The 23,445-nt window shown below is 39.8% G+C and overlaps 1 protein-coding gene across 2 annotated transcripts in view; it reads left to right on the top strand.

The window, feature by feature from the left end:
* The window catches only part of Atg10 (autophagy related 10), a 276,120-nt gene that overhangs the window by 183,846 nt on the left and 68,829 nt on the right, over nt 1-23,445 (top strand). For both annotated transcript variants that reach the window (XM_038324446.1, XM_038324447.1), the window contains exon 5: nt 15,065-15,162. In XM_038324446.1, coding sequence (XP_038180374.1) covers nt 15,065-15,162 — 98 coding nt within the window. The remainder of the gene's footprint in view (nt 1-15,064; nt 15,163-23,445) is intronic.

Consider the following 23,445-nt stretch of genomic DNA (forward strand, 5'->3'; position numbering starts at 1 on the left):
CCTTGATCTCACCAGAATCATGGTTTAAACATCCATCCTGACTTCTTTACTAGAGATTTTTATATTTATTCTAGATTGAATTCTGACTTATTTATTCCATTTCCTTTTTTCTTTCCCTTTGTTCTTAATCTTTATTGAAAAATGGACCAAGTAGTTCTTCTCATTTTCAAATATTTAATTCTTTGGTTGACATACGTGTTCTTTTTGGGAGCTATTTTGACATGTTTCCTTATTAGTCAGAAAGGCTGCTTTAGACTAGGGAAGGAAACATTTCTCCCATTCAGCAACTGAAGTCTATCTCATTGGCCCTGAAAGGAAGGATATAGAATTTAAAATGCACCCCAGATACTTCATGTGGGAAATTTGTTCGGTTATTATGGGCTTAAAAGATGCTCCTAGAGAAGGGAAATGAAATAAATAGCCAAACAACAGTTCCCTCTCAAAGGTAGGATAAAACAAAGCAAGAAAAAGGCTAAGATAAGGAATAATGAAATTTGAAATTCAAGTGCATGTATTGTCAAGGTGAAGACAGAAGAGCGTTCTTCAGGATTCAGAGCATGAGGCAGAATAGAGGAAACTTAAAGGAACAAGAAAGATGTGAGTTGGAAGGAATTGGAAAGTGGAAGTCAAAGACTCAGAGCTCTGTCCCAGGATTTCTGGGGACAGTGGGGTGGGATGGAGAGCATAGCCAGCTTTGGGGGCAGAGTGAGCAAGGCATATCTGGATATCAGTGCAAAGCAGTGCGGTTCATGGGTGTTTCTTAAGATAAGCCTGGAAGAAATGGTTGAAAAGATAAATGGGGTCCAGTTATGGATGAGAAGTGGCCCGGAAGGAGTTGAGACTACAGAATGAGAAAGAACGTGCACTGCATTGCATGTGCTGGAGATGAGAAGACAGATGAGTAAGTGAAGGGTGAGAGTGGGGTGGAGGGAAGAATGTGATGTGTGTGTTGGTAAAAGCATTATTAAAATTTTAAAATAGTGACCTCTTATAAAAGATGGACTGGAAAGAACGTATTCTGTATTTCCGTGGTAAAATTACTCCAGTTGAGTGGGAGTTAAGGCAGCTTATTTAGTAGAAAGAAAAAATGTGGAGAAGGCTGCCGCAAAAATGATTTAAGTTAATTACTACAATAAGAGAAAGTGAAAAATAAGCTGACAGATAATTTAACTTAAAAATCCCTGTTATAGCAACCTTTAAGAGAGTTCATAAATTTATATTGTATTTATATAAACAGTAATAAGACTAGCAAAAGTCCCATCAATGAAGTAGAACATGAATTTGGTAGGTCAGAAAGAGTCTAGGGATTGAAATGGATTGGGAAGAGCAAATAGTGAATGTTATTAAGAAAAATAATGAAAAATTAGTTAATTAATGCAAAGAAGTACAAACTGAAACATAAAAATCATAGAGAAAATTCAACAAGAATCATTTATTGAGTGCTATAAATGTTTAAAACATTCTGAGAACTCAGGACCGTAGGCTCCGTGGTAGGACACGGTGGGAATAGTGTTACCGAAACGTTTTAAGTGATTATGCCACACCAAAGACAAGTGAAAAGTGACATTGTCAGAGTTAACTCCTGCATTAGCACCAAATACTACATGAACAGAAGACAACAGAGTCCCAGGAGAAGACACATGGGGAGGAAAACTCACGTTCTCATCCGTGAAAGACTGCACTGTAGCTTGCTGGGTAGGTGAGTGTCTGCACTTTTCTATAAAGGAAAGCCCCTTTTACTGCAGACAAAATGAGCCCAACTTGAAGCACCTATGAAAGCACAGGAATCCAAAGCCTGGCACATGGCCGCAATTTGGGACTGGGCTTGGAATGGGAGGCAGAAGGATCGGCAATTCATGTCTATCTTCAGCTCCGCAGCTACCTAACAAGTTAGAGACAATCTTAGGACAAGTGAGACCTTGTCTCAAACACAGACAGGCAGACACACATGCATGCACATGCATGCATGCATACATGTGCACAGGCACAAATGGATGCATGCCCTCATTGGTACATAAGGTATATGTATGTGTGTGAATTTGTATACATACAACCAGTAAATGGACAAGTGAACTGAGCAGATTGTTATGAAATGGAGAAATACAAATATCTAATTAAACATATAAACACACAAGGAAAACTTTAGCTTTAAGGAACATGAAACTCAAAATTACCTTGAGTAGTTTTGAATATATATTTTTGCAAGGCAAGTCTGAGCATGAAGAAAAAGGATGCTTTATATATTCTAGGTAGAAATGTAAATTAATGCAGCAACTATGAAAGTAAGGTTACTCTAAAAATAAATGATAAAACTTCCATATGACCCAGCTAAGGCACTTCTAAATAAATAACCAAAGGATTCAAAGCATACAGCAGACATACCTGCACATGCGTGTTTATATTGGAGTATAGCCAAGTCATGGAATTAGCCTAAAAGCCCATCAACAGATGAATCAAGGAAGACAATGTGGCATATATGCACAATGGAGTACTATGAAGCCATTAAGAAGAATGAAGTAATTAAATTTGCAGGCAAATGAATGGAACTGGAGATCATGTTACAGTAAGAAACCATAACTGTGGAACAGGAACATAAAGAGAGAGGGACAGAAAGACAGGAAGACAAAAATAAAAAAAAAAAACTATTAAGGAACAGAAAGGGGACTATGAAGAGGGATGTGGTTGGTTGGATGTGTGGCGAAGGGAAGGCAAGAAAAGAGTCAGTGTATCATTTCTATACATGAAAATATCCTAATTAAACCCACTACTTGTATAATTTATAATAATTAAATTTCATTAATTACAAAGTACATGAGTGCTTTCTTATCTACAGCATTACTTATTTTAAAAAGAAGTTGACAAATTTATAGCTCATTGCTCACCTGTGCTTGAAGCAGTTGAAGCAGAGCTCTTTTGATCCTCTCTTAGAGCTCTCTGGAGACGGAAGCTGGTTCTGTGTGTGAAGAGGTCAAGTTGGGTGTGCAATGATGATAAACAAGTTGCTGGTAAAGGAGTTAATTAAATTATGGTCCATGAGGTTTAAGGAAAGCCAGTAGCTCAAATTGCTGAGAATTGGGGTACCAGAGGGAGTTGGGGGTCAGAACCTTAGTGTAGCATGAATTTTTTTTTCTTTTTCTTTCATTTTTTTTGGAGGTGGGTGTACACATCATGGTCTGGACCTCACATTCTCACTCCTCCCACTGTTCAACTGTACTTTGGGATCTCAGTCCTGTGCTCTGATGCAGGTCTCTTTACTCTGTTCCCATCTGTTGTTTCGTGAAGGTTCTATAGTGGTATTTAAGATATTCATCAGTCTGACTACAGAGCAAGGCCAGTTCAGGCACCCTCTCCTCTGTTGCTTAGGGTCTTAGCTGGGGTCATTCTTGTGGATTCCTGGGAATTTCTCTAGTGCCATGTATAGTATGGAAGCCACTTGTTTGTTCCCAGCTGCTCAGCCCTGAAATAATTACACAGAAACCATATTATTTGCAATACTGTTTGGCCAATAGCTTAAGTGTATTTCTGGCTAACTCATATCTTAAATTAACCCATCTCCATTAATCTGCATATCACCATGAGGCTGTGGCTTACCCGGTAAAGTTCCGGCATCTGTCTCCAGTGGGGCTAAATGGCTTCTCTTGACTCTGCCTTTTTTCTCCCAGAATTCAGTTTAGTTTTCCCTACGTAACTCTGCTCTACCCTATCACAGGCTCAAAACAGCTTCTTTATTAACCAATGGTATTCATAGCATACAGAGGGAAATCCCACATCAGCCATGGCTCCCTCAATCAAAATATCTCTTTCCTTGCTCTCCTCTCTGTCCTTCCTCCATCTCGACTATCCCATTCCCTCAAGTTCTCCTCCCCCTACTCCTCTCCCCTCATCTTGCCCTTCCACCCTCCCTACTTCCCCGACCCTCATGCTCCCAATTTTGTCAGGCAGTCTTTTCTATTTCCTTTTGCCAGGTAGATCTATGTATGTTTTTCTCAGGGTTCACCTTGTTACTTAGCATCTCTAGGATCATGAACTATAGTCTCAATACCCTTTGCTTTACAGCTAGTATCCACTTATGATGGTTTTTGTCTAATTCCATCCATTTGCTTGCAAAATTCAAGATGTCTTTTTTTTTTTTTTTAACCGCTGAGTAGTACTCTAATGTGTAAATGTGTCACATTTTCTTTATCCATTCTTCAGTTGGGGGACATCTAGGTTGTTTCTAGGTTCTGGCAATTACAAATAATGCCGATATTAGTTGAACAAATGTCCTTGTAGTATGATTGAGCATCTTTTGGGTATATGCCCAAGAGTGGTATTGCTGGGTCCTGAGGTAGGTTGATTTCCAATTTTCTGAGAAACTGCCATACTGATTTCCAAAGTGGTTGTGCAAGTTTGTGCTCCCACCAGCAATGGAGGAGAGTTCCTCTTACTCCATCCTCTCCAACATAAGCTACTATTGGTGCTTTTTAACTTAGCCATTCTGACAGGTGTAAGATGGTATCTCAGAGTTTTTATGATTTTGTAGTGCGAATTCTAATTGGTCTTAATAATAAAAACCAGGAGTCAGATATAGGGGTTAATGCTGAAAGATCAGGGAAGCAGAGCAGCCAGCCACTAATTCTTTCCTCTACTGAATCCTCAGACTGAATGGGGTATCCTGTCTCTTCAAGTCCTCAGACTGAATCCTGAGGTCCTGTCTCTTATATTATATTCCTCTCTCCACCCAGCCATATTCCTTCCTGTCTCTACCTTCCTAGGGTTGGGATTAAAGGCGTGTGACTCCCAAGTACTGAGATTAAAGGTGTGAGCCTTCACTGCCTAGCTGTTTTTGTTTGTTTGTTTGTTTTGTTTTTTAAGAATGGGATCAATCTTGTGTTACTCAGGGTGGCCTTGAACTCACAGAGATCTGTCTGCTTCTGCCTTTCAAGTGCTGGGATTAAAGGTGTTTGCCACCACTGCCAGGCCTCTACTGCTAACTAGTGCCTGATCTTCAGGCAAGCTTTATTTGTTAGATCACAAACAAAATATCAACACACCTCAGAGCACTTTGGGCAGGATTGAAAGTGGATGTCTTCTGTTTCAGATGCAGCAGACCTAAAATTTTGGGTATCCACCAGGTCATCGTTCTGCAGGGCACTTGGCTGATAGTGGTATCTCAGGGTTGGTATCTCTGGTATCTTGTGGAGCTACAGTTGCTTCCTTTAGGATAGTCTCTTATTGAGCAGTTCCTTAAGAAGCTCTTATGTTTTCTTCACTAAGGTAAATGCCTTATTTTCTTTAAATGAGAGATTAGGCACCACTTGACTTTTGAGTTCTTAATACCATGTGTGGATAGTTTAACTGAAAGTTATTTGTATGTGCTGTTAGGAATATGCCCAATGTCAATAGACAGCCATTCATACAGTTTCTTATGTAACTAAAAAGCATATAACATGTACCTTTCTGTTCAAATTCTCTATTCAAATTAACATTTAAAAAATCGAGTCTGCTAGTCTGGAGAGGTGACTAAGCAATAAAGAACCTGAACTTGATTTCCTAGCCTCTACATGGTGACTCACAACTGTTCATAGGTAGCTACAATTCCAGGGAACCCAATGTCCTCTGCTGGCCTCTGTGGATGCCAGGCCCACTTGTCGTAGGTATACTTACCTATGTACACACAAACACTCAAACATATAAAATAAAAATAAATCCTTTTAACAGTTGGGTTTAATAATCATGAATAGACAATTACTAAAGGATTTTAAACATGCCATATTAGTGAGGTGAAAATAATGCAACATGACCATGTAAAGCAGAATATGATTTGGAAATGGATCACAGAGCCAAGTGAAGATAGTGGGGTCCCAGTAGCAATTGCAGAGTGAAACCCTCTGGCTTTACGAGAGATCAGCTTTACACTTGGTTCATAATTTCTCTCCTATATTGGAAGTGTGTTTGGATACTGAGAATTCAAACATCTACTATATCTGCTAATGTGGATTCCCATAAAGTGTTTTATGTAAATGGCAAGCACTTATTCAGTGAATTTAAAATTGTGATTGTCTTTGTTTTCAGTAAGAATTATGCCTATTTCTCTGGAAGTAACACTGAACGTTGTTCTCACCTATCTTCATCTTTGAAGTACCAAACATATTATGGTAAGAAGATGTTTTTAGAATGTAGAGATGAATAAAGGAAATCAGAGATGAATGATGCCCTCAGGGTAACTAACAGCCTAAAGAAAATTAGTCAGGTCTGAAATCCACTGTAAGAAATCCATTGTAAGGAATAAAATATTTAACCACAAGAGAGGTTAAAATTAATACCCAAGTGCGTGGGAATGACTTTGATCTGGGTGATCAAGAAAGCCAAGGCAGGGCATGGGGTTTATAGGTTGTGTTGGGAAAGGGGCAGGGCAGGTCTAGGAAGAGAGACAGGAAGATGAAAGTTCTGGATAGCACAACTACAGCTAACACAGTTCCCGCACACAGGCACACAGTGTGGCAGCAGAATATGCAGTCAAGAGCCTTCCTTCTCATTGCTTACTAACCGTGAACTTGGGGAAGGTGTTGGCTCTGTGTACTTTATTTTGTCACACAAAAGCAAATTTAGGCAACAATACCTATTGAATAGGTTTTTGAGGATTCTAGTTAATCATGAAACTGGATTTGGCACTGAGTATATTCAGGGCATGGCAGCTGTGCTGTGTGTTCTCACAATCCCTTGAAATGTAGGAACTTTTCTAGTCTTCATGCACAGTAGTGAAGCCAAGTGCTTTCGGGGCTTTGATGACTTAGTAAGGGGCATGGAAATTGTGGGTTCAAAGTCCATGCCTATGTTCATTTTACAATGTTATCACTCAAGTGATTGACTGAAAATTTTAAACCATCTGAAGTAAATGAACTGATTGGTGGTATACAGAGATGAAACTGCCATGAGCTGTGTTCTCACAGTTTTTACATAGACTTCCTGAGATTAATAAAGATACCAGCTATTAAATGTTTGTAGAAATAACTGAAAATTACAGAATTATCTAGTGAAATAGCTGATGTGAATGTACATGAGCAACCACACTCATTTTCTAGCACAGTCTAATTTTCTCACTGAAGCAGAAATGAATTTTCTCCTTTGGTGAAGCATCATCTCTGCCTCCCTGTGGAGTATGACATGAATTTTTATAACCTTCCGAGCTCCGTGGAAGGCCAGTCTACTGAACAGTGGCATATTTCATTATGAAAAATCCACTCCCGTTTCTTTTCTCTTTCTAATGACCACATCTAGGGTATTTCTCTTATACTTACTGTGCTTAATTTCTTTTCCTCCTAATCACTTTTGCAGTTGTCTCTGTCTTTAGTGCGTGGCTTGTACTAGAGCCAGGTAGTGCTAGGGAAACATCTCATGGTATCGGATTCACAAAATTTAGTAGCATTACGAAACTTAATTTAGAAAACTGCACGTTTTGAGTAAGATATAGATTACTGACATGTAGGTTACTATTCAGTTGAGAGATTCTATGTGAAAATGGTAGAGGATACCGGAGTTTGCTAAAGATTATACTTTAATTATTCCAATTTTTTGTCCAGTGTTTCTTGCCCCTTTTCTACTACTCTAGCATAAATGTGTAGTATTATTATGGCTAACTAGCACATAGTAGATACATAGTAAATACCTATTAAATAGATGGCTTCTATTGTTCGATTTAGTTTGTAGGTTTCTTCTGAAGTTAGTTTGGCTTCTATTTCAATTTTTCAGGTTTTTAGCTTCTCCTTTGATGTGATTAGTGTTATTTCTAATATAAAAATAGGTGCTATTATTTCATATCTGGTGACAAATGGTACATTATGAGGCCATAATATATGGCTCAAAGTTCCTGACTGGAAATTCTTTGACCTGAACATATTGACACAAAATAATGCTTCATTCACATAGGTAAGGACTTATTTATGCTCATAATTTTATGTTAAAGCACTGCTTCTTTAGTTTCCAGAAACACATAATTGTACACTAAATACTTTGTTCCCATATTATTTAAGCTCTCTTTGTATGATGAGACTCCTTACACAGTTGGCTCTCTCAGTTCAGTGGTTCAATGGGATTTCTAAAGACTCTTCCATTTGAAATAATTAGGATCATTATCATATTTGAGTATATGTCAAGTGGCCATGGTGTATGCTAGGGTTGGAAGCGTTGCTGATTAGATCTTTTTATTTTTTGTATAAAAGGTAACAAAATCTAATTCTTGTATGTCTTTGATTATGGATAAGTTGAAGGTGGGCAGAACAACCCTGAAGGCTTAGGGGAGAGGACTTACATAGTCTTAGGTAGTGTTGTCAGATGGAGAAAGTTATATGTGCTTGTACTTTGTGGGATGTGAGTGATGAAACTGGAGAGATGAACAGCATCTCAGAGGAAATCCAAGTGTACTCTTGATTCTATCTAGTCCTTCTGCTTAGAAATCACAGATGGTCACCCGCTAAAGGGGAGCTTAGTTTGTGACAACAAAATCAGTTGTATCCCAATATGGAAAACAACATAGGAATACTATTAATAATAATTATTAATTTTAAGATCTAATTGTGGCTTCAGCAAGATGCCTTATCAGGCTAAGGTGCTTGCTGTTGAACCCGAGGATTCAAGTTTCATCTCTGGTACCTACAGGGTTAAGGGAGAGAGCAGACTCAGTAAGTTATTCTCTGCTCTTACATACACACGTTGATATGCACATGAGCACACATACAAAAGAAACAAATAAATACACAAGTAATAACAACAACAACAACAACAACAATAATAATAATAATAATAATAGCTTCATGGAGTCCAGAACTGAGAGGAAAAAATATTTTTTAATTTAATTTTATTTAAAAAATAAAATTGTGACTATGAAGTATTTGTTTTCCTTTCTGTTCTGAATGTGGCTCCAAAGAAGACGAGCGCCGACAGCTCTCGCAGCAGGACTTGGATCAGTTAGCCTCCCCAGTGACTGTTTTGAACAGAAGTGGTCTTTTAAATATTTAAGACCTGACATGTTTGTTTAAAATGCTTAAATTCTAATCTTTATGGTCCTATCAGGCCTGCCAGGATCTAGCAGAGGATGCCAAACACAAGACCTCCACAGGTGCTAAGAAGCTGTGCCGTGGCCCTTGAGAGCTAGCCAGGATTTATGTACAAATGCACAGAGAAAGAGAGAGAGAGGCAGACAGCGAGAGACAGAGAGGGCAAAAGAGCAAATTTTTTGTTTCTTTCTCTCTTGCTCTCTCTCTGTCTCTGTCTCTCTCTCTCTGTCTCTCTCTCTCTGTCTCTCTCTCTGTCTCTGTCTCTGTGTGTGTGTGTGTGTGTGTGTGTGTGTGCATGTTCATGTGTATGAGTACAAGTGCCCGTGTGTGAATGTTTATGTGTGTGTAGTTTGTGCTTGTGGGTACACGTACCTGTGTGTATGCATGTTTATGTGTGTGGGAACACGTGCCTGTATATGTGCATGTCTGTGTGTGCACATGTGTAGGTGTCACAGGTTGATGTGACTTGTCTTCATCACTTTCCACATTATGTACTGAGGTCGGGTCTCTCACGGAACCAGAACTCAACAATTCCAGGCTCACTAGCCGTTTTCCTCCAGAGAAAAGAAAGCATGGTCACATACAAACACGTATATGAGTCATTATTCACAGATGTTAAAAAGTGGGAATAACTACCACTGTCCATAAACTGATGATAGATGAGCACAATGTGCCGTATAATCAATGAAATATAATTTGACTATAAAAAGAATGTATATACTACAACATGAAAAACTTAATTCACAAAAGATCCTTCTGGTCATATTATATAAATGCATGTATATAATAAACAAATTTATAACAACAGAAAGTGAATTCGTGGTTTTCTGGAGCCAGACAGGTGGAGGGATCATGAGGAACTGCTGCTAATAAGTTTGTGCTTTCTTTTTCAGGTGTTAAATATATTCTAAACTTGAGGCCATGCTTACAAAACTCTGAGACTGTCAGTGACTTATACACTTTAAACCAGAGAGTCGGATGCATGTGAATCATAAATGATAAGGCTGTCTTTTATGTCTTTTGTGGTCCATAAGAGTAAGAAGTTCCCTCGCCCTGCTTCTCTTCTTTTGCCTCTGCTCACCCTCTATTCTCCCTAGAGCATCCTTCCGTTTGCGCAGGTGTCACAGGAGCTCATAGGCAGTGTTTGCTCTCCGAGTCACCCTCCGGAAAAGGTCTAAAACTGACCCTGGCCCGTTGTCTCGTGCTCTGCAGTATCCCTTTTCTTTCTGCTGTACTATACATTGCTTCTTAACTTCCTATATGATGTTCATTATTTATTGTCACATTCTTGCCCTCTGTCTAGAATGTAACTCCCTCAAAGATATCGTTTTGCCAACTGATGTATCACAAAGATTTGGCATATAGTAGGTGCCAAATAATATAAATATCTATTTCTAAAATTATCTTCTTATCTCATTACCCTAAGGAGAAAATTGAGGGGTGAGATACTAGTTCTTCTGTGTTGAATTAAAAGTTATTTTTCACTTTGACTTGGTAATTCCATTCTAGGAAATTTATCAAAAGCAAATAATTGAAAAGAAGAAAAAATGGTATGGCTTCCTTGTGTCTACTTTGTACCAGGTACCATTTCCAAGCTGATGGTATTTTAAATGACCAACAGTAGTTCCATACTTAAGTAAATAAGACAACTACAGTGTGTAGTGAGTACAATAGGGCATAACCAATTGAGTCACAAAGATGGCTTTTAACTAGTGTGGGAAATAAAGAAACCTTTATAGGTGACTTGGTCTAGGTGGCAGGGTCCATACAGGAATAAGAATGATGAAGATCCACAGGCATAGAGCACCATGGTTAGGAAAGGCAGGAAATGAGAAATGTGTAAGACAGATAACATCAGAGAGTGGTGTTTGCTAGAAGGAAAGCCCGGCAGTGCAGAGGACTGACTGGGAACGTAGTGAGTGGGTTCACTGCCCTCCTTAAGAGCTGTCCTAGCGAAGAAGGCCAGTGGGCACATAGGACAGGAGGACCGTGGGAGATAGGACAGAAGGACAGTGGGAGATAGGACAGAAGGACAGAGGACAGTGAGGAGATAGGACAGAAGGATAGAGGACAGTGAGGAGATAGGACAGAAGGACAGTGAGGAGGTAGGACAGGAGGACAGTGAGGAGGTAGGACAGGAGGACAGTGGGCAGATAGGACAGAAGGACAGAGGACAGTGAGGAGGTAGGACAGGAGGACAGTGAGGAGGTAGGACAGGAGGACAGTGGGCAGATAGGCTGGTCAGAAGGGGCTGCAATACCCTTTTGTTTGGATTTAACCGTGTGGAGAGGAAAACTATAGTGTGGTTCAACACAAAATGCATAAATTTGTATTTGAAATTTCTGGGAGTAAACACCCTGCACTAGAGCTCGGAGGAGTAACAAAGGCCACTGCTGGAAGCTTGAAGTTAAACTCTAGCGTAGCACAATGTAAAGGCAGGCACATACAGTAGGAAGTTCAGAACTGCGGGACAGACCATAGTTTTATTATGAGACTGATGGCTGAGAAAGAGATAGATGTGGAATGTTGGGTTTCTGGTTTTTCTCACTATGTGGGAAATAGAGAAAACATTTGGTGATGTATCAGTGTGGGGGTTAGAACCCAGCTCCTTGTACACGCTAACCGTATGTTGTACCAGTGCTACAGCCATTCTGTAATTTGTGAATGAAGTTAATATCAATGATGTAGAGAAATATGTTGGTACTAATCACTGTTTCTATTAAATGTCATAAAAAGAGCCTGGACACTACCAACACAGTATTTACTATCTTTTTAAAAAGCTGCAAAAGCTAAAACCATAGAAATTCTTTTTTCTTTCTTTCTTTGCTTTTATTGAAAATCATACAATATATTCTCATTGTGGTTTCTCCTCCCCCATCTCCTTCCAGATCCTCCCCTCCTACCCACTCATCCAACTCTATACTTTCTCTCTCTGTGTCTTTAGAAAACAAATAGGAAAATTTAAAAATAAAAAAGAAGCAAAAAAGCATAAGAAACACAAAATTTGGAACCATAAGACCATAAAGTAAAAAAAAAAATTGCATAAACAAAGCGACATGAGACCAAAATAAAAAACCTCCACAGAAACACCATTGAGCCTGTTTTTGCGGCCATCACTGCTGATCATGGGGTCTTAAGTATGATTTGTATACCCAGGGCAACTCTGGGAGAGAAATTAATTTTTCCTTTGTGAGCAGTTGTCGGTTGGAGATGGAGTCTTGGTATGGGTGGGAGAGGGTGTCCACTTCCCTGTCTCATGCTGGGAACCCATCTGGCTCAAGTCTGTGCAGTCTTTGTGAGTTCATATGTGGACCAGTCTTGCTGTGTCTGGAAGACACTGATCTCCTGCTGTCAGTCATCCCCTCTGGCTCCTCAGCTTCCTGCCTCTGAAACCATAGTTCCTACTCTTTTTAATAACATGCATTTTCGAGATATGTAAAAGCACACCTTATTTGATTGTTTTGAACTCATCGTTAACCTTTGTGATTGCTTGACTGTAGCCTTTTAATCCCTATATTCCAAGTTTTCCTTTTCAGTTTCTAGATTTGATGTGGTATGAAAATTTAAGCACTAGCTCTCGATTCTAGAATCAAATTTGATGGAAATCCGGTAATATTTCCTGTAATATTGTTGCAGGCTGCTCGTTACTACTCTTGTATGAACACTTCCAGCCAGGTGAGTAGGCAGGCTCTTGACAGCGGCAATAAGCAAATCAGGCTTAGGTTATTGACTATTTGAGGAATAAAATTTAAATTATTATTTATTAGTAGATATTAAATCCAGCTTTCCTCTCTTGGGCTGAAAAGTTTAGCGATAAGGAAGGTATTGTTTACTTAGCATTTTTAATGCATATAAATAAAGCATTTGCAGCATCTCTGCCTCCAGAGGACACATGGCTCAAGAAGAGTGCTGGACTATGAGTCCTGAAGCCCAACCTTTGATTCTCTCACTGGTATGAACTGGCAGCATAATCTTGGAGATTTGTATCACCCAATGTGTTAGCCACCTTATTTCTGAAATTAGCAACCCTATTAGAGCTTATTTTATTATCCTACTACTAATTCCTTCTAATTTTGATACGCAAACATTATTTGGAGGCATGTCATCTTTTGTAATTTGATTGGTGAACTTGCTCTCCAACGCTGCCGTACTTCCGATCGTATTTACCTCTTTAGAATCAACACACACATGTTTTGAAGATGTGTAGTGCTTATCTTCAGAGCAGAGTTTGGCTTACTCTGTAAATGTGTTCAGAAAACAATATAACACAGATATTGAAGGCAGCTTGTTTTCAACTTGTAGCTAAACATGACATTCAAATGTTAATTGGATGAATAAATCTTGTTCATTTTACAGACATGGAAATGTCAATGGAATAAAACTATTTATCACAAGATAATGGTCTCCTGCTGCCAGATAAATGCCAAGATGAAGATAGTTATTGAATATGTATCAAAATATTCCAGTGCTATTTATTGAAAATAAAGGTTGAGGGAAAGTTCAACTTTTCAGGTCAGACATAAGAAATGCCCTGCTTATGCCATTTGTACACCACTGCATCAATGGCTGTGTGCGTGGTGTGGAAACATGAGACGGGCTAGGAAGAACAGTTCAGAATGGATCTGTTAGCTTTGAGGATTACAGAGCAGGGGCTGGGAGGTGCCGAGTATTCACTGAGCATTCCTGTTTTCCCAACACAGTCCTGTGAAGGATCACCCATGGACACTTCATGAGAACAAACTCCTACAAGGATTGTTGTACTCCATTATAGGAAAAGTAACTGAGTCTCAAGAAGCTAAGATTTATAAAGTAAAGTAACAGAGATACACCCAGAGCAACTGCCGACCCCACGTTTAAACATGGCCCAGATTCTAAGCCTGCTACTTCCCCTCACATCCTCCATCTCTTCTTGGACTCCGAGTCTGTACACTAGAGTGAGCTTTAGTTTTTTTGAGCAGAGTATTTACCTGAGTTATATTGCACTCCTTTGAGCCCAGTAATTGAAGATATGGTGTGTTCTCTTCAGACATAATTTGGCATTTGTCTAAGGAGAAGACCTGTCTGCTGTCTTGAGACCTTGACCACTGTAAATGGCCAGAGTAATACTAGGTTCTAGCGTCTGGACACCCTTCCTGCAGCACATCTTGAACGTCTTTGAAACACTTTCTTTCTTCTTCTGAGTTTGAACTTAGCCACTACTTTCCCTCTTATCTGTGTGCATTATAAGTGCCATGTTGGTCTTCACAAAACACTTTGAATGGGCACCAAGTTCTGAGAGAGAACTGAAAGTTCCCAAGTGAATAGAGGGAGGATTATTACTCACTGAAGTTCCTGGCTGATCTCTGCATGCTAGCCTTTTGGGGTTCTCCTCACCAGTCACCCCTTCTCTCACTAGCCACTGACACTGTCTGCCAGTGTCTCTGTCCTCTGTCCCCTCCAACACTAACTAGATTTCCTCTGACAGGAACCTCTTTATTTAGTATTTTATGATATTAATATACTTTCCATGGTTTCCCCGGTAAATGGTAAGCTACTTACTGCAAGAAATTATGTTTTCCTTCCTTTTTGTCTCCTTGATTTGCAGTATAGTGATTTGAACATTCTGTTGTTCAACAAAAGAGTAAAAAAGCATGGGTGTGGTTTCTTCGAGGACCAGAGGAGTCATGAGGACTCCAACAGCATCCACAGCAGACTTCTAGCAATAAAAATGTCCAATTCCTGGACTTTCCTTTATGCCCGTATCTGTCACTTACCTCTGAAACATGTTCACCTTTTATTTATTTTGTAAACTTCCCAAGGGTAATAAATAGACAGAATCTTAGTTGCTGTGTGAATACAAAGGAGAGAAGCTTGGACATTTATTCTTCCCCCAGTAGGTGAATAGTGATTCACACAGAAGTCTGATATGCAACTGTGTGTAAACCCGTAGAGATTTTTCAAGAAGTCAGGATACTCAGTACTTTAGAGCAGCACCAAGCACCGTCATGTTTCATGGGTCACTAACAGTCTTTCATGATGTACCTTCACAGATGGGAGACCTTTAGCCCTGAAGGATATATGGGAAGGAGTCCACGAATGCTACAAGACACGGCTGCTGCAGGGACCTTGGGACACCATTACCCAGCAGGTCAGAGTCTTTTCTCCTTAGCAGATGTGGTTCCTTACCTTTGCTCACTTCTTCATCTAGTTCCATTATCCGCTTCTTTCCCTGTTTCAATCCTCCACATCCTTCCCACACTTGGTTATTCTCCTTATTATATGGGTATTTCATAACAGCTTATACATTTTCTTTTATGGGGCTTATTATAATTTTGAACTATATATTTGGATATTTTTCTTTATAAAATAATGTTGTGACCTCCATTGTGAGCAGGACCATGTCTGTTTTTTGGTTTACTCCTAATCATATTTCCATGACCAGCATAGTACTTAGTGTATACTAGCTAGCCAACAAAAATTTGCTTCATATGTGAAAATAGAACCTGTTAAGATGCACATTCAGAAGCAGGAGCTTCCAGCACCCAAGAGGCAGAGGCAGGAGGATCTTACTAAGTTTGAGACCAGCCAGGGATACATAGTGAGAACCTCTCTCAAAGAGGAAGAAAAGGAGAAAAGGGTGGGAGAGAGGGAGGGAGGGAGGAAGGAAAGAAAAGAAGGGGGAATAAACTAAACTAGCCTGCAGGGAAGCTTACTGGAGAGAGGACTCGGTAAAGTGCTCTGCAAGCATAAAATCTTGAATCTGCACCTCCAGCATCTTGTACCCCAGTGTTGCAGTGGAGATAGGCAGATCCTGGAGCTCTGAATCACATGTGTACACACAGAGAGGCAGAGAATGAACACTAGAAACGTGTGCCTTTGACAGAGAAAATGTTTGCTTTTCAGTGTCAAGGAAGATAACAAAGGGTGTAGGAAGATGCAAAATATGTGTCTTCAGTTTTCTTATTATTCTTTTCTTAATAGGTGCTTTAGCTTTCGTTGTCTATGATTACCCCTCAGTTTTACTTGTAGGTGCATTTGCAAAAGAAAATGTGAACTCTTGATTAGTAATAGGTTTGCAATATGCAAAAGATGAAAATAGATCTACAAAAGGAGATATAAAAGCAAATTTGCAAAAGTATAGGAAACAGGTCTGTTAATCATGCTGTTACTGCTCTCTTAATAAAATGGTAGTTATTTTAGAAATTTAAAAATAATTATCACTTTGCAAACATCATGAACTTTTTTTTTTTTCGAGACAGGGTTTCTTTGTAGCTTTGGAGCCTGTCCTGGAACTAGCTCTTGTAGACCAGGCTGGTCTCAAACTCAACAAAGATCCACCTGCCTCTGCCTCCCAAGTGCTGGGATTAAAGGCGTGCACCACCACCATTTGGCTATCATGATCTATAAAGTAATTTTTACTTATACAAAAATATTTCTCTAAGTCTCTGGTTAGCTTAAGAAAAGCTTCCTTTAAATAAAAATGGCTTTGTCATTTTCTCCATCCAACGCCAGGTGAAGGTTCTATGGTGATATGCAAGATATTCATGAGTATGGCAATAGGATCTGGACATTTCTGGCTCCCTCTCCTCAGCTGCCCAAGGAACTAGCTGGGAGCGTCTTCCTGGACACCTGGGAACCCCTCTAGAGTCAAGTCTCTGCCAACCCTAGAATGGCTCCCTTAATTAAGATATATAATTCCTTATTCCCATATCCACCCTTCCTATATCCCAACCATCCTATTCCCCCAAGCTCTCCCCATCCTCCACTTCACACTTTTCTCTCCCCATCCCCCCATCCCAGACAGAACCCCACATTGGAGCACCGGACTGAGCTCCCAAGGTCCTGATGAGGAGCAAAAGGAGGGAGATCATGAGCAAGGAAGTTAGGACCGTGAGGGGTGTGTTCACCCATTGAGACGGTGGGACAGAACTAATGGGAGACCACCAAGTCCAGTTGGAATGGGACTGATGGAACAGGAGACCAAACCAGACTCTCTGAATGTGGCTGATGGTGGAGGAGGACTGAGAAACCAAGGACAAAGGCAATGGGCTTGGGCTGTACAGCATGGACGGGCTCACTGTGAGCCTTGTCAGTTTGGTTGCTCACCTTCCTGGACTTAGGGGGAGCTGGGAGGACCTTGGACTTAACATAGGGAAGGGAACCCTGATGGCTCTTTGGCCTGGAGAGGGAGGGAGTGGGGGTATGTGTGGAAGGGAAGGGAGGGAAGGGGGAGGAGGAGGGGAGGAGATGGAAATTTTTAATAAAAAAGAGGAAATATATATATATATAATAAAAAATAAAAATGGCTTTATCAGTCATTAGACTATGCCCTCAGGTGGCTTTGGTTACAATTATGGCAGTTTACTTACCTGCCAACATAAGTAGTTCTTGGGCATGGCTGCAGGTGACTCCTCTCTCTCTCAAACTACATCATTTACCTCTGCATTCCGGGGTCTGTAGGCTGGATGCGAGTGTGGTTACTGTGAGTACAGTATTTGATAAATAAGCAGGACAGCTGCATGGGGCTGGTGCAATGGCTTAGTGTGTAAAAGTCAAGCCTGGCAATCTGAGGTTGACCCCGGTGAAAAGGTGGAATGCATGTCATGGTGTATGCATCTGTGCTCACGCACAAATAATAACAACAATTTAGAATAACCACATGGGTTTGGAGCAAGACTATCTTGTTAACGAAAACTGATTTGTATTAATTGTTGAGTATGTCAAAGTGAAGGCTGTTTCAGCTTTGAGTACTGTCAGTGACCTCACGCTGCCAGAAAGGTACATGATGGAGTCAGATCTGCAGGACAGAGAAAATGCTTGTTTTTAGATGTCAAGGAAAATGGCAAAGATGTAGGAAGATCATATTCAAAATGTATGTGCCTTTAATTTTAGTATTTATACACACACACACACACACACACACACACACACGATTTCACTGTGTAGCTCTGGCATGCCTAGAATTCACTAATGTTAACCAGGCTGGCCTCAGCCTTACAAAGATCTGACTCTGCGTCCTGAATGCTAGGGTTAAAGGTGTGTACCACCACTCCAACCTTAACTACTTAGTTTCTTCTCTTTTAAATATTTATTGATTTATTTTACATCCCGACCACAGTTTACCCTCCATCCTCTACTCCCATTCCCCCCAACCCCTTTGTCCCCCCCCAATTCCTTCTCCATTTCTATTCAGAAAAGGGAAGGCCTCCCATGAATAGCAGTAGAACACGGCGTATCGTTGCAGTAAGACTAAGCACCTCTCCATATATTAAGGCTGGGCGCAGTAACCCAGTATGAGGAATAGGGTCCCAAAAGCTCGTCAAAGAGTTGGAGACAGCCCCTGTTCCTGCTTTCAAGAGTCCCACAAGAAGACCAAGCTACACAGCTATCATTTGCAGAGGGCCTAGGTCAGTCCCATGCAGACTTCCTGGTTATTTCTGTGAGTCCCTATGTACTTAGCTGCTCCTTAATTATGCTCCTGATTCTTTTCCTGTCCTCTTCCTTTTCCTCATTTATGGCTCTGTTATTAATCTCAGTGCCAACATACTCATAGTTCCTGGTACATTGTATAATTTTGAATTTTTAATTCCACATGTCCCTATTACAGCTTGTGACATAGGAATAGAATTTTTAATTCAACCATGTTTTCTTTGGTTTCCTAACCCATTGTTACCAATAGATTCCTTTCCATTATTGGAATATCTAAGATATTTACACAATCAAATGAACCAGTCTGTATACCCTTCTTAGGAATTGTCGAGTTTTAACTTCTAGACATTTGAATGCCCCCTTCTCCCACTTGTCCTAGCGCTGCCATGTTACACATCTGATTACAGCAAGCGTTGTTATTTCTAACATGGGACTCATTTAATGGATATTTTGTGTGCCCAACTATAAAATTTAGCTAAACTTTTGAGGTTTCTTTTATTGGGATTTCGACTGTGGGTAATTTAAATAGCTTGTCCTGATAATACTCCTAGTAAAATCTTCATTTAAGACTTAGAGTCACTTAACAAAGTACCTGCCTGAGCAGTCAAGACTAAGCAAGAAAACTTCATTTGTAGCCGTGGCACCATTTGGCATTTGAAAGACGTTATATGTATTTTTTTAAGATCTTGGTTCTTAATCCCACATCAGCTAAAGGTTAGTATTTATCTTTTTCTTTGCTTAATATCTTTGGGAGAGTAGATCTGCATTTTTATAAGAGTTCCTGTTGGGAAAAACAAGGTGTCCACAACGGGACAGAGTGGAAGGGTGTGTTACAACCCGAGAGGAGAGTAAGCTGAGAGGGTATCGGTGCCACCAAATAGTAGACACCGTTTTGCAGAATTATACTAAAGAGTCATTAGCTTGCAGACTGAACACTGAAATGATATCCTGTCCCCCAGAGTGCCCTAAAAACAAAAGCAGCCTTTGCATAATATAAACTGCATTTCCCTTCATTTCCAGGCCTGATTGTGCTCATATAGTTTGTTCCTCTTCATCTTCAGTAATCACACTTCTGTTCTCTCAGCGTTTGTCTTGATGATAAGGGCTTGTTCGTGTCAGACATGAACCCTCTCTTCTGAAGACAAGCCACTCGTGAATCTCATCCATCTGATTATGGTGATTACTCACCTGCCTCTGTCACCCTCACAGACTGCTATCGTCTCAACTCCGCAGCCTAATAGAAACTCCCTAAAGAAAGTTAACCGGTACCTAGCTTGGATCTGCCTAAATTGCTAAAGCGAAAGTTATAGTGACCGTCCCTGGTGGGCTCTGTGATTTAGAGCAAAGAAGCCCTGTGATCTTAGCATGGGCTAAGGTCACAAGATTTTAAGAAAAAAACAGACCTTCAGTTTTTGCTTAAAGGTATTTGTATGTGTGTGTGTGTGTGTTTTCATTTTATTTTCTTAAACCCTGTGTTTTAGGAATTTTCAAATATATGTGTGGATGATATTGTGTACACTTATAAACTTGTGGTGATCTTGATTATTCATTTATTTATATAGCCATTAGTGGCTAAACCCATGTTTCCCCATGTTGAAAATCAGATATTCTAAACACATAGCCACACCACAGCCTCAGACTGCTTTATTTGTCCATGGTTTTGTTATCTCATCCAGTTTGAAATTTTTTGCACACACATCTTAGACATCATTTTACCCATCCATAAATATTTGAGTATACATCTTCAAAAGTAAGGGCTTTACATAAGTATTTATGATGGTGTTATTTATTATAGTCCCAAATGGAAACAAGAGAGGTGTGTTTCAGTAATGGATGTTTAAACAGATTGTGGTACACTTTTCCCCTGGAAAGGTAGTCAGCAATCAAAAGAACCCAGCTAATGACACACTCAACAGCCTGAATGGATCACTGCGCAGGTAAGCCCAGTTGAAAAGATATCCTCCAAGTTTGCATAGTGAGTGACTCCATTCCCATAACACTGTTTTCCTTTTTACCTTTATTTCTTTCAAAATTTATTCATTCTTTCACAATTTTACATACATACAAACACACACACACACACACACAATTTTTTTTATCAAAATCACTCCCCATTATCCTTTTATCTCCTTCACCTTCCCACCAAATCTCTTCCTTCCGAGTTTGTTTGATGGTGTGTGTGTGTGTGTGTGTGTGTGTGTGTGTGTGTATGACTCACTACATTTAATTGGGGTTTCTTGCATGGAGATGGGTTTGGGGGGTGTTGCTTGAGCGAAGTCAGTCTACTGAGCAGGCTGTGGTGTAGTGGTAGAAGGTGGCAAGGAGTGCTCTGCTTCTCTGTGTCTGCACTTCATGGGTGTCTCAGTTGTGAGAGGTTCTAGGACTATGCAGGATGTGAGAACTGCACATAACTTATAAAAGATTTCTTTGTATCATTTCTTTTAGATATTTAAAACTACAATTATCTCATAATAGACATTTTAAAAAAGCTGAAAGTTCTCAAAAATGCAAGTGTGATTCCATCATTATAACTATTTTTTTTTAAAAAAAAAGTATAGTATCAAGCAAGCACTATTTAAATTTTTTGAGTTGGTTTCAATAAAGATCCAAATAAAATTTACACATTTATAATGGCCAACATCACTTACAACTTTATGATTCTATGTAAAAATCTGTGTAGACTTTCATTCCTCCCTCTTCTTCATGGTAACTTTATTGCTGAAGAAACAGGTTGTCCTACAAGTGTTGCTACCTGTATTATGTTCCTGATTATGTTGTTATGATGTGTAAAAGCATCTTCTGCCCAATACGTTGTAAGAGCTGGTAGTTGGATATTAGAGTTTGATCTAATTGCACTTGATTTGGGCAGGGTAGGAATACTTCATAAGTGTTTTTGATGATGCCCATAAGGAAGTACATAATGCCCTATGTGGCTCTTTTTGTGATGTTAGCATCTACTGATGACTCTATACCATTAGCTCATTAAGGGCTGCAAAAATTTAATTCTGTCATTCTTATTTATCAGTTGAACTATTTCAGTAATGACAAAGTTTCTCTAACCAGCTTAGTTACCCAAGATATGCTTTGTGTAGAAGAGGCAGCAAATACCTAATTTTCCTCTTTTTGTCCTAGCTTTGCAGATAATAAATTGTTTCTTTAGCAACCGCTTGAAGACACCAAGAATTTTTTATTGAATTTCTTTGACTGGATATCAGTGTTTTGTTTCAATTCATGGTAGTGATTATTTTTTATTGATGTTCCATTTGTCTTACATTACTAGTGAGCTTAACTCCTGAGTGATTCTGATACAACTCATGTATTTTTAATGTCTTTCTTGCTTAATGGCATGAAGAGTTCACATTTATGTTATACATGTCCTATAGAAATTTAAAATCAGTTATTCCCAAGGAAGACTGGTTGCTCTCTGTGTGTTTCTCTATGTCTGTGTTTCTATGCTGTGGTGTGCATGCATGTGTGTTTTGGGCTAGACTCTGATTATCAGTACTTACAGTTGTAGGACCTTCAGCAAATTATGAAGCACCTTGTTTCTTAGTTTAATTTTTCTACAGAGGTGATAACTAGGTCTACAGAGTTGTTGGGAAAACTAATCAATATATGTAAAATGCTTTGAACATTGTCTAAGACATATAAGAAAATAAATTATATAACAGTACTCAGCATTACTTCTAGAAAAACAGTTAGTCAGTAATTTTTACAATAACATAAGTGAAGTAGATTAAGTTTAGGGTTTTACCCACCCTTTTCTTTTCCCGTTTAGTTGATCCCAAACCCTGTGCCTTAGTCAACGATGTGGACCTTAAAATCTCTTTCTGCTCTAGGCTACTTCACCCTTCTCCCACCTTCCCTTCTTTCTCTTTCATCAAAGCTTTATGTTTGTGGAGTTTCTATTAGTTCATTTTGTTTACCAAAGCTAAATATCTTAACATGGGCACTTTATTTTGAAAGATAAAAAGGAGGCTTATTTAAGTTACCGTTTTGGATGCAGACAGCTCACCATTGAGCAGCTCCACCTGTTGGCCTCTGGTGAGGATGCCCCAGGCTGCATCATAGAAAGGGAGAAAAGCAGAAAGGGAGATAGCCACATACATTAGAGATCACATACCAAAAAGTAAAGTCAGGGCTGGGCGGTGGTGGCGCACGCCTTTAATCCCAGCACTCGGGAGGCAGAGGCAGGCGGATCTCTGTGAGTTCGAGACCAGCCTGGTCTACAAGAGCTAGCTCCAGGACAGGCTCTAAAGCTGCAGAGAAACCCTGTCTTGAAAAACCAAAAAAAAAAAAAAAAACCAACCAAACCAAAAAAAAAAAAAAACCCAAAAAGTAAAGTCAGAGAGTTCAGGGCCAGCTTTGCTTTGTTCTTTTGTGTCACTCATAAGGAAGCTAACCAGCATCCTGTGAACACTACATTATCACCTCTGAGAGGATGCTCTGTGGAGATTAGTCCTCACTGTCACTTGACAGGATGTGAGACACCTAGGAGACACTCCTCTGAGTGTGTTTCTAAGGGGCTTTTCCAGAGAGTTTTAACCGAGGTGGGAAGACCTGTCCTGAGGGTGAGGAGCATGCCGTGGGCTGGGGTCCCAAACTGAATGAAAATGGGAAAAAGAGAAAGCCAGGTGAATGCCAGGATTCTGTGCTCTCAGCTCCTTGTCTGCTGAGATATGAGGAGTCCTAGCCCTATACTCCCAACACCACGAATCATGCCTTTGTCCCCATGATGGGAGTCCTAGCCCTATACTCCCAACATCATGGATCATGCCTTCATCCCCATGACGAAGTCCTAGTCCTATACTTCCAACACCATGGATCATGCCTTTGTCCCCATGATGGGGGGGTCCCCTCTTAAACTGTGAGACAAAACAAGTGCTTCTTCCATGGAATTGTTTTGTTAGGAATTTTATTACCTCGCAGCCATGAAAAACGTAACTAACAAACCCCTGATGACATAACCACCTTTCTACTTGGCTCAGCTACCTCAAAACTG

Source organism: Arvicola amphibius, chromosome 3 (assembly GCF_903992535.2).
Source record: "Arvicola amphibius chromosome 3, mArvAmp1.2, whole genome shotgun sequence".
In the NCBI taxonomy this organism is placed as follows: domain Eukaryota; kingdom Metazoa; phylum Chordata; class Mammalia; order Rodentia; family Cricetidae; genus Arvicola; species Arvicola amphibius.